Source organism: Coenobita brevimanus, chromosome 91, assembly GCF_032717465.1.
Source record: "Coenobita brevimanus isolate Jiangsu-jjx chromosome 91, ASM3271746v2, whole genome shotgun sequence".
Lineage (NCBI taxonomy): Eukaryota > Metazoa > Arthropoda > Malacostraca > Decapoda > Coenobitidae > Coenobita > Coenobita brevimanus.
The window spans coordinates 723,342-736,181 of NC_137044.1; the positions used below are offsets into that span (position 1 = coordinate 723,342).

The 12,840-nt window shown below is 43.5% G+C and overlaps 2 protein-coding genes across 4 annotated transcripts in view; one reads left to right on the plus strand and one right to left on the minus strand.

Moving 5' to 3' along the window:
* The window catches only part of LOC145411816 (sodium- and chloride-dependent glycine transporter 2-like), a 151,919-nt gene that overhangs the window by 67,199 nt on the left and 71,880 nt on the right, over nucleotides 1-12,840 (minus strand). The gene's annotated exons all lie outside the window — the stretch shown is intronic.
* LOC145411803 (uncharacterized) overlaps nucleotides 1-12,840 on the plus strand; it is a 52,992-nt gene that overhangs the window by 38,571 nt on the left and 1,581 nt on the right. Inside the window, exon 5 of the mRNA XM_080281746.1 lies at nucleotides 12,296-12,484. Coding sequence (XP_080137872.1) covers nucleotides 12,296-12,484 — 189 coding nt within the window. The remainder of the gene's footprint in view (nucleotides 1-12,295; nucleotides 12,485-12,840) is intronic.

Sequence of the window (12,840 nt, forward strand, 5' to 3'; positions counted from 1 at the left end):
CTTGTATAAAATATAAAATGGGCTGATAACGTTGCTCCTAAAGTCACTGGGGATAATATTAATAATAATGATAATAATAATAATAATAATAATAACAATGAGAGAGAGAGAGAGAGAGAGAGAGAGAGAGAGAGAGAGAGAGAGAGAGAGAGAGAGAGAGAGAGAGAGAGAGAGAGAGAATTACCACTTTACCTTTCCAGCAACACAGGATTGAACAACACATTACCGCCAACACGTACCTGCAAGACAAAAGAAAAACAATTAATCAGAGAGAGAGAGAGAGAGAGAGAGATTATTTCCCCTCACATTCGCCCTAATACCTAATAATACCTGTACCTGTAATCACCACCACCTGCACACCTATCACCACCACTACAATTATTTTTGACTGTAATTCACCACCATTTCTCGCATAACCTCCTCTATCATCACCTCACATAACCCATCACCACTTCGCTGTTATCTCATCATCACTATTATTATTTCCACTACACATCAATGGCATCCATCATCACTATCACCATCAATATTATTACCAACATCTACTATCACCATTATCAGTTTCACAAGCACTATTATTTCATCCATCATCACTACCATCACCATGTCTTTATCACCATCACCTGAAGCGTCTATCACCACTCACCATCACTCTTCCTACTAGCATCAATCACCATCACTACCACCATTTCACAACCACTCATTTCAACCACCTACCATCACCACTACTCACCATTACTTATGAAAAGCATCCATCACCATTATCATCACCACTTAACCTTCTTCCTCTCAACCATCTACCATGATAACTATTCATCATTATTACAACTACACTCATTTTACTCTAACCTGGCCTAAAACTACTACCTCTCCAACTTGTATACCGAGTCGTGACGAGATCAAAGCTAGGCAATGTTGCTAGTAACGAAGAAGTGCTATGGAAAGGATGCAGAGCTGTAGTAATGTCTTTTTCTACCACCAAGCTACGTGAAATAAACTGCAAAGGGACGAAAATCTGGGTAAGGTTAAGGTGAAAAGAGCATAGTATTTATCATCATCAACATTACTACCTGCATTTCTTTACCCCTCTCTATCATTACACCCACCATCATCACTGCTTCGTCACAACTACTGCCAGGTCTCAGGGAACAGGTTGCCTAGCCTATGTCCAGAGGTGAATATATTAACCCTTGTAGTATCAAGACAGACTTTGAGCTGGGGGGAGGGGGTTTGATACAGCACTTATTGAGCCCTTCATTAACACACCTAAGCTGAATGAAAGCAACTGAAAGCAGAAAGATGATGCCACAAAAAAAAAAAAAAAAGACTAAACGACTATCACTTGCATCTACCCTACTCACTCTGTCATCATCATCATCATCATCACCATTATTTTCACTTCTGGCAATCTACTCATCACCATCACCATCCTTCTATACTTGCTATGTGTTCATCACTCCAACCATTATCACCGTCATCATTTTCATTTCTGGCAATTTAATCATCACAATCGCTTTTACAATACCTACAGATCCAGTCAACCACTACCACTGCTTCTCAAACCACCACCACCACCACCACCACCACCACCATTACTAAAACAAAAAATCGCCACCGCAATCAAAAACAATCACCACCACGACTTCACAAACACACACACACACACACACACACACACACACACACACACACACACACACACACACACACACACACACACACACACACACACACAAACACACACACACACACACACGGCAGAAGCAGGCTGGAAACCTCGTCTACCACTCCACTATAGTTCTCCCACAGCATTGCCTACACACCTCTTTTGTAACACGGAATTGGGGTCAAATGCCATGATGATGATGATGATGATGATGATGATGATAGAGGAGGAGGAGGAGGAGGAGGAGGAAAAAGAAGACGAAGACGAAGAATTGGAGGAGGACGGGGAGAAGGAGGGGTCTAATGATGATGGACCCAATACTGGAAGACAGCCTGAAAAATCAACACAATATCGAGCTATCGCGGAGAGACATTCAAAATACCATTATGCCTTGTAAATTACCTCTGATTACCTTTAATTATAAACTACATAGCTACCGTTTCTCAGTAGTTTCTTCATTTATAGTAGCTTTAAGGATAAGCATACTGTTGGCTAAGTTACATACATCATTGGTGACCGGGAGGGGAAGAAAGAATACAGGTTCTGATCATTAAAAGCGAGCCCCAGAAGACGCTAAAAGAGGCGAAAGTGTGCCTGGACAACTACTTTTGTTGGGATAGCCATCTGCACCGCCCAGCATTTGTTACAAGCAGCCTCGTGCCTCCTTAGGATGCAGAGGAGGTGAGAAGATTCTACTTGGGTTTCCGCTTCTTCTGATGTATGTCCTGGCAGAAACCAAAGAGCCTTGATCTAGATATCCCCAGCTCCTACTCGCCCACTCCTCCCTCCATGTAAACCTGATACACTGGGTTGAGGCGCTAATGACATATGCCAGTTTTTGTGGATACTGCTGTTCCTGCCACTCCTTGTTTATCACACACGGTACACTGCCATGGGACGGACAACGTTCAAGAGCACACGTAGCCTATTACACACGTTACCCTAGTTTTTTAAGTATAGCCTTTAACCTACTGACTCCGAGGAATTTTGTAGGCTCTTAATCTAAATACACTTCCTAGGCGAGCCAATACCAGAGAAAGGACTACTAGAGTTATTATGCAGTGTATATATAAAGTCTCTGCTAGGGATTATCGCAGCTGAACACAATCTTCTTCAAACGCTGGCGAGTATAATGGTTTGTAGAGTCTAGAGTCTCGATGGATTGGCGTGATGGGTGTGAGGTGGGTAGTAATGGTGGGGTGTGTTATGTTATGTGACGTGCAGGTATGTGAGGTGGGAGAGAGGGGTGTAACGGAAGGGGGTGTGAGTGAGGGGAAGGGAGTGAGAGTGGGAGGGGTGTAAGTGGAGGGGGTGAGGAAATGACAACCCTGTGGCCCTTACTTGCACCTCGTTCACTACCATCGTATCATTGGCTTCTGGCAGCCTTCAGAACTCGATATATAGGCACACACAGACTCCAGTAAACACACACACACACACACACACACACACACACACACACACACACACACACACACACACACACACACACACACACACACACACTTCAGTAAACACGCACATCCCGTTACCTCTCCCCCCGACACACACAATCCCTACGACACCAAACTTGCTCATAAACGCACATACACACACGCAACCACAAGCACACCACAAACGTACATGCAAGCGCGACACACACACACACACACACACACACACACACACACACACACACACACACCTTCCCTTGTGGTTCTTGCGGAGCTGGATGTCGAGCGGTTCACTTTTGATTTCAATGGTGGGAGGATGATGTGTGTGTGTGTGTGTGTGTGTGTGTGTGTGTGTGTGTGTGTGTGTGTGTGTGTGTGTGTGTGTGTGTGTGTGTGTGTGTGTGTGTGTGTGTGTGTGTGTGTGTGTGTGTGTGTGTGTGTGATCATTTGCCACGTCTCTGCTTTCAACATCATTATTTGCGCCTTTCCTTACCACCGCATAATGAGCTTCGAATTCATTGCTAACAAGTATATTTTTCTGACTGTATTTCCGCGCCGTGTTTTAGCCTCTATTGTGGTCTGTTTATTCGCTACATTCGCTCTGCTTTCACCGTTCGTTTCCACAGCACCGATTCAGTTTGTTCAATTTCCTTTCCTTTTTTCTTTCTTCTTCAACCGCACTGTTGTATCAAGTCATCGTTGGGTTTCAATTTCTTCACACCTTTCGTTCGTCTGTTTTTTTTTTCGGGGTGTCTAAGTATCAGTGAATGTCTAAATATATTGGTACGTCTTTTATTATATTATTTGTGCTTATTGCTTTCGTATTTACCTTTTCAATAAGAGGACCCACTTTCTCTTTATTTCCCAGCGACTTTATTCAGCGCAGAGCCATTGCCAGCTAGATACAGTGAAGGGAAGCTTTCAGTTATCTTTTCGCTAGTATGGTGCTCTGAAAAAATATATATATATAAAAACTGGAGGCAGCAAGTACAAAAAAATAAATTGTAAAAGCAGCAAAAAAAAAAATAATAATAATAATAATTGACACCCTCCAGCTGAAGGAATTATTTTCTGATTTTTTCGGATCGATATTAATTCTTGGCTTCATCCAATTTCCTTATTAGTGCATTATTAACCCCTTGACCCAGAGCATGATGGCGTCTGGCTGTAGATAGATAGACAGACATAGATAGATATATAGATAGATTGATAAATAAACGGATAGCCAGAGGACCTCCTTTTATTTTGTTCTTGCCATCCTCTAAGCTTTTTTTTTTCTTTTTAGGATGGACGTGTTCAAAGGAGGGGTTAGACACAGCCTTCCTTAACTCCAAAAATGTTCTCTCCTAAATGTTCTCTCCTAGACGTTCTCTCTTTATTGTTCTCTCCTAAAATGTTCTCTCCTAAATGTTCTCTCTTAAAATGTTCTCCTAAATGTTCTCCCCTAATTTGTTCTCTCGAAAATGTTCCCTTAAATGTTCTCTCCTACAGCTCTCCTAAAAACGTTCTCTTAAACGTTCTCTCCTTAAATGTTCTCCCCTAAAATGAACACTAAAAATAACAAGAAAAAATCCCGTCTATAAATGACACGCTCAGATCAATAAAGAAAGATTGTACATTATTTATTATCATTCTTATTTCATTTACTTTCTTGTAGTAGTAAAGTTCGTGGCAGTTTTTATCGTTTTCAAAAAGCCGGGTTCATTTTGCTTTCATCGCATGTTTTGTTCAGTAAATTATGTTCATTGGACTTTCATCGTACGTGCTGTCGGCTTTCTCAAACTCCGCGGTCTCTCTCTCTCTCTCTCTCTCCTTTTTATCAGTATTAAACATTTTGGGTATAAAGTGGAAGCTCCCTAACACCTTTTCCTCTCCCTCTCTCTCTCTCTCTCTCTATCTATCTCTCTCTCTCTCTCCTTTTCATCAGTATTATTCATTTTTGGTGGAAAGTGGAAGGCCCCTAACGCCTTTTCCTAAGCGATTTGTTGTCCTCTATACTATGTAAAATCTTCAAGTATCGCTTCACTTTACAGACATTACTTGCAAAAAGGATATTAACCAGCCATCTCTAAAAATAAATCGCTAAGGAAGAGGTGTTAGGGAGCTTCCTTTACCGACGAGAATACGGGCCCAAGACTACAAATTACGTAATCGGAGTGAAGGGGTTAAGATGCTACCCCCGACTGCGAGAGGCCGGAGCAAGATGAAGAAAAATCGTCTGAGGTGGTCAAATTAAAATGGCACCTTCCTCTAGCCCCTTCACCACTACAGGTCCGCCGAGATGAGGAAAATCGTCTTGCTGAAGAAAGAAATTATAGATGGCACTTCTTCATTATTACAGCTCCTCTCTAAAAATACTACTACTACTACTACTAACGTTAACTAGAGGGGCACTCACTGGAGCGCATCTCTCCGACAAAGACAACGTAATTTCCAAACCACTCTTCATAATGGGTTAGGTTTCTCATCATTGATTAGGGTTTCGCCAAAAGTGTTTTCCGGCTCCAGAATCTGTAATACGATCCGGATCGGTCCCAAAAGTTAATCGATTGTTCCCTGGGACGTGGGCTATCTACCCACCAAATTTGGTCCAAATCCCTCTTTTAGTTTTTGAGTAATCCTGCTGACAGACAGACAAACACACAAACTGGGGTGAAAACATACGTACTCTCCTTCTTGGAGAAAATAAACTCTAAATTAGGTATAAGATTTTCTACAGTTTCATTCCTGCCATTACCAAACACTGTACTATCAAACCAAGAGTTCATTTTAAAGTGTGCATCTGCCTGCTTGTTTGTACATTTCTCTACGCTCACACAAACACTACACAACCGAACTCAACCGAACATTAGGCTGTGCACAAGATTACCAGTTTATAATTATATCTTCACTCATCCAAACACGGTATCAAACACTTCACAACTTACCTAAAAAAAAAAGAAGAAGAAGAAGAAAGAACGATAAAGCGAAAAATACGAAAAACTAAATTATTTCTGATAACAGCCACTGCTAGAGTCTCGTTTATCGAAAAAAAAAAACAGTTGTAATCCGATATATGTAAACTTCCCCTATCACTTTCATCGCAGGAATCAACTCAGGAACTGCTTTTTAAAACTGGATGGGTTAAGAACAGTCTTCACTGACCCTTTCATTATAAGAGGCCTTCCCCAAGCTAACTAAAAAAACGTCTGGTGGTAGAAAGATTGAAAAATATATATAAACAGAAGCATGATCGTGTTCAATCTTTCAAATTCTCGGGTGGTAGAAAGATTGAAATAAAACACAAAATACAAACGGCTTCATCGTACTCAGTGTTTCAAATCATCCGGTGGTAGGAAGGCTGAAATGAATTAAACCTATAGCGGTATACACAAAGGCTTCATCGTGGTCAGTGTTTCATCCCTGTGGCTGCGTTGGGCTTCCGTCTGCTGGATACGTTCGTGAGATTTAAGTTGCCATTAAATACGATGTTCTTCACGGCCAAAACGGTGATCACGCAAGACTTAAACGTTTTACAAGGTTAATTTATCTGAGTTTAGCCACTACAATCCGGTGCACTATTTTAATCTGTTCTCGCTCTCACCAGCTGATTATATTAAAGTTAAAGGAAACGAGTTAACGAGTTGTAGTGAAGGGGCATATGAGGGCAACATTTAAACCCCCCCAAAAAAAAAATCCCTTCTCTGCTAAATAATATCGTCTCGAGTTTGAAAGTTTATTGAAAAAGTACATCACCGTATTCTTAAAAAAAAAAAAGACGCAAAAAGAATGAGGAAAAACGAAAAGAAATCGCCATTAATCGGAAAAATGCGAACGTGATATTTTTGGCGGTCAGAGGGTTAAGACACACCCAGCCTGACCTCTGAGGGGGAAGGGACTGACTGACGGCGACCTTTACGCAGCGTGACCTTGTTTAACCTCGTGACCTTACTGGCTGAGAGAGAGAGAGAGAGAGAGAGAGAGAGAGAGAGAGAGAGTAAAGGATGAAAGTGACAGCAGTGGGACAGAGAAAGAAAATATAGAGAACAGTACAAAGAAAAACAAATAAAAGGAAATAAAGGAATCCAACTCGTATTATCGAATCTGTTTCTCATAGCATAGGTAATAACTAACATAACTAGCACAACGTAGCTAAGAACATAACATAGCGAACAACATATCATAGCTAACATGCGTAATATAACTAACATAAATATTCCGTGAGACAGCAACGAGGCGGGTCAGAAAGATTCAGGGGTAAATTGCTGGAAGAGAAGGGGTACTAAAGAGCATAAAAGGAATAACACGGGTAAATGTAGAGTAGAAGGTGGGGCAGAATGGGGGAGGGAGGGAGGAAGGAGGGAGGGGCGAGGGGAGGGAGGGGCGAGGGGAGGTAGATATCCTTAGGAGGGGAAAAACCTGCCTGCCTTCACCTTCTCTCCCCCCCCACCCCCTCTCCCCCCCGGCGACGGTCCCCCCCTCCCCTCCCCATATCTCTCCCCCACCCCACCCCTCCCTTCCCTCATTCCCCGACTCCTCCCTCCTTCCGCCCTCTCTCTGCCTTCCTCTGCTCTCCTTCCTTCCCTCTTCCTCAAGGGGGAAGTTCCTCCAACCCCTCCCAATTCTCTCCCTCTCACTGTTTTGAACTCTCTCCCTCTCTCTCTCTCTCTCTCTCTCTACGCATAGCTGTCCTCTTTCTCTTCCCTACTTCGCTCTCTTCTCTCCCTACTCCACATATTTTTCTCATCCCCCCCCCCCCGACAAACTCCCTCTCTCTCTACCCTTTCCGTCACAAGGACGTTTCTTCCCTACCTCCCCCCCCAACTTCTCAGTTCCCTCTCCCTTTACCTGCTGTTCTCCCTATCCCTCCCTATTTCCCCTACCTCCTCCTCTTCCTACCTCCCCTCTCCCCCACTCTCACACAACCCACCCCTACAAAGTTTTTAACCTACATTTTCCTTACTAGCCCGTTACATAAGCCCCCTCCCCCCAAAACACACACACACACACACACACACACACACATTGCTTGTCTTAATGCCCTCGTGCAGCTGATTGCCATAAAACCAAAAACACCTTACATCAGGCTTGGGTGTCAGAACTGCCTAATACACAGCTGCACCACACAAATTAGCTCACGACACTAATGTTCCTTTCGTAACTAAGATAGGATTCTGCGGAATGAAGAAGAGACTTAGTAAGATTCGTATTCTCCATTTAATAAAGAGATTTCGTGAGATTTGTACTTTGCATTTAACTGTCTCTCGTAACCATGATTTATTTTTGCAGAAAGAATAAAAGATATGGGTGGATTATGCATTGCTCTTCTTACGTTAATATAAAGTGCACAAAGGGTAAACACCGTAGGATTCTAAACTCTCTTTGTACTTCCTGTTAGGCAAAATAACTTCCAATGGCTTCCCTCTCCTAGTTACGACATGTTTTTGTGTGAGAGAACTCTAATCTGAACAACAATATATACATGTTACGGGAAACATGGGGAGCCACAGCATCGTCTTTTTCAGCCAGTGAGCTACGTGACATTAGCTGCAAAAGGACGAAAACCTGAGCCAAGTTAAGTTAAAAGAGTACAGTGTTTATTTATGCAGGAAGAACAACAGACAGGGTAGGGGTATGCTGTCTCCTTTTCTTCTCTTTCCTGCTAAAACAAATCTTAGTTACGACAAGGAATGGATAGCAAGTTTATGTGTGAATCAGCATACATGACTTATTTATCAAGAGGATCACCTTCATCGTCACTTCTTCTTCTCCTCCTCCTCTTCTTCTTCTTCGTCTCCTCCTCCTCCCCCCTCTTCTTCTTTTGTGTTCAGTGATTAGCGTGCCTGTCCCCTTGCGTCACCTTGTCCTGTCTGTCTGTCTGCCTGCCTCATGCACTGCTTCCCTCCCTCCTTCACAATCACTGCTCTCCCCTTCCCACGTCTGTGTGCTCCCCTCCCCTCTCTGTCTGTCTGTCTCTCTCTCTCTCCCCATTCCCCATGCACTACTCCCCATAAATCTCTCTCTCTCTCTCTCTCTCTCTCTCTCTCTCTGTACCACACCACACCCCTCAGGAAATGACTCCCCCACCTCCATCTCGTCATCCAGTCTAGTGCAACCGCGCAAACCTCGCCTCTCAATCATTTTACAACTTTACCACACACACACACACACACACACACACACACACACACACACACACACACACACACACACACACACACACACACACACACACACACACACACACACACACACACACACACACACACACACACACACACACACACACACACACACACACACACACACACACACACACACACACACACACACACACACACACACACACACACACACACACACACACACACACACACACACACACACACACACACACACACACACACACACACACACACACACACACACACACACACACACACACACACACACACACACACACACACACACACACACACACACACACACACACACACACACACACACACACACACACACACACACACACACACACACACACACACACACACACACACACACACACACACACACACACACACACACACACACACACACACACACACACACACACACACACACACACACACACACACACACACACACACACACACACACACACACACACACACACACACACACACACACACACACACACACACACACACACACACACACACACACACACACACACACACACACACACACACACACACACACACACACACACACACACACACACACACACACACACACACACACACACACACACACACACACACACACACACACACACACACACACACACACACACACACACACACACACACACACACACACACACACACACACACACACACACACACACACACACACACACACACACACACACACACACACACACACACACACACACACACACACACACACACACACACACACACACACACACACACACACACACACACACACACACACACACACACACACACTTCAGCTTTGTCATTATAAACATCTTAATGTTTTTTTTTAATATATGTAGCTACACTTGTCAGTCATTTTGCAGGCATACCTACCACAAACACATTCTACTTTCCAAACACTATGCAACCTCTCTCTCTCTCTCTCTCTCTCTCTCTCTCTCTCTCTCTCTCTCTCTCTCTCTCTCTCTCTCTTTTCCATAAATCTATAAAAGGAGCGTTGTGGTGTGGATGTGGATGTGATGGGAAGCATTAGGAGAAACACACTGAGGTGGTTCGGCCATGTGGAGAGGATGGAGAGTGAGAGACTGATGAGGTGTGTGTATATGAGTGAGGTGGAGGGGGAGAGAGGGAGGGGAAGGCCAAGGATGAGATGGAGGGATGGAGGGGGAAAGGTATATGAGAGAGGGGGTGTGTGATCTGAGAGCAGGGCAGTGAAATGGCGGGGGACAGGGTGACGTGGAGGCGATTTGTTTGTGGCCACCCCGTATAAGGGATTAGGGCGTCTGGCAATAGATAGGTAGATTGAAAAATTTTATGGGTACCGGTACACCTGGACACATAGTACACGAAAAGTATCCAGAATAAATTAATAGACATCTCACCTTGAAATTAAATAAGTACAGGTGTTAGAAATAAAATATACGGTATAAGTAATTTTTCTGCCTTTATCATTTCATAAGTAGCTTGCACGCGAAAAAAAAAAATAAAAAACAAGACACAAAGTATATGTAAAGTCACTGCCCCTCTCAATAATTGTATAAGCACACTCACTAAGAGAGAGAGAGAGAGAGTATGAACAAGACAATTTACCTTTCAATCACTTCACACATCAAGTCGCTAGAGAATATCAGAACAAATATACATACAAGTCACTACATATCTCCATCATGTTATAAAGAACACCCGCCACACAATACACAACGAAAAGTATATATAAGCCAAGACAAGCGGCATTCCCCAGCCGATAGTCGCGTCGTGTTTTAGAGATACGATAGACGGCTAGCACGCGAAGGGAAAAAATATATATATATACCCGTTCTGAAACTGTGCGTGAAGTAATTGTCTGACATTTCCTTCCGTAGGTGATGTTCGGAGTGGCTGGCTCAAGGAAGGATGTAAGGCAAGGTTGAGACATGATGTTAACCCCTTCAAGACGATTACCCTTTTCTTTCTCCTCCTTCTCCTCCTCTTCCTTCTTCTTCTTCTCCTCCTGCTCTTCCTTCTCTTTTGCCTTTGCTACCTCTTCACGATTCAGTTCATCTTAGGAGGTCGCCACGGTAGTGAAAGGTATTGTGGAGAATATATCTAACCCCCCCAAGTTCTAGGTCGAAGGTAAATACAGCTGTCTGGAAGTATCAATAATAACAATAGTAAGAAAATTGCGTTCTCGGACTGAAGGGGTTAACGTCTTGTAATCAATAGTGTCTGTTTCTGTGTTAATTGTACCATCACCAGACGATCAGCCACCCTCGTTGTGGTAAGGTCTTCTTTACTCCCCCCTTCAGAACGATAGACTTAGGGTACGGTATATCCTTAGTACTGATACCGCCAATGGATTACATTTTGGTTAGGAAAGACCATTCGTGGTGAAGGGGTCAGACCAGTCTCCAATAACCCAATAAAAACGACGATAACTTTCGTTGTATTAAAATTAGATCCAGTCTACTGTGCACAACATCTTAATACACACGCTCAACATCTCAAATAATAGTGAGAAATAAAAACTATAGCACCGTTGCATGAATATGCCATTATCTGATTAATTACCGCGAACGCGCCTTTACGAGATCAATGAAGTTTATTTTTGTTTTATTATGTGGCACGGATTTTTCACACCGTGTATAAGATAGTGCATCCATCCATCATGACCAGCGTGCAAGATAACGGCAGCATCCGGCAGGGACGTGGCCGGCCATGGGCGCCGTACCGTGCCACGAGTCTTTGTTTTCAACACCACAATCTTAAACCATGAGGGACGACTTGTCTGCTGTACTCTAGCAAACGCCACACGATCTGCCTACCAGTGAGAAACTTTCCAAAATCTGGAGATCGACAGTGAACTCTGTTTACTACCGACAAAACTGGCGCGGTCTTAGCACTGGACAGGTTCCACTTTCACTTAAAATTCAGACAGCCAAAGACAAGTGTGAATTTATAACCAAAATTTACGATTATAATCACTTCCTCGTTTACAGTTCGGCATATAAGCTATACAAGCGCTTCGCGGCCCCATCGGGCTGCTCAGCAACTGCCCATATGACCCGTTTCTGGCTCGTGCTTCGCTTTGCTCAAAACCAACGCTTTGCGTCGACGCGGGAACAAGTGCTTCGCGCCCCATCGGGTCATTCAGCTGTAAAACCATTGGCAACAATTAGGGGTAACAAGTACGCCTTAAAAATTTTCAATCGACACAAAATTAAACTCTGCCCATCTATGCACTGAAATAATTTTTCCAGTTTCGGCGCGCGCGCACTCACGCACGTTCGCGCACGCACACACACACACACACACACACACACACACACACACACACACACACACACACACACACACACACACACACACACACACACACACACACACACACACACACACACACACACACACACACACACACACACACACACACACACACACACACTTTTGGTACATTAAATATTACTATACTTTATATTATTTGCCTAGCCACACAAATATTCTGGTTACGCAAATACGACAAGAAATTCGTCAATGACATTCT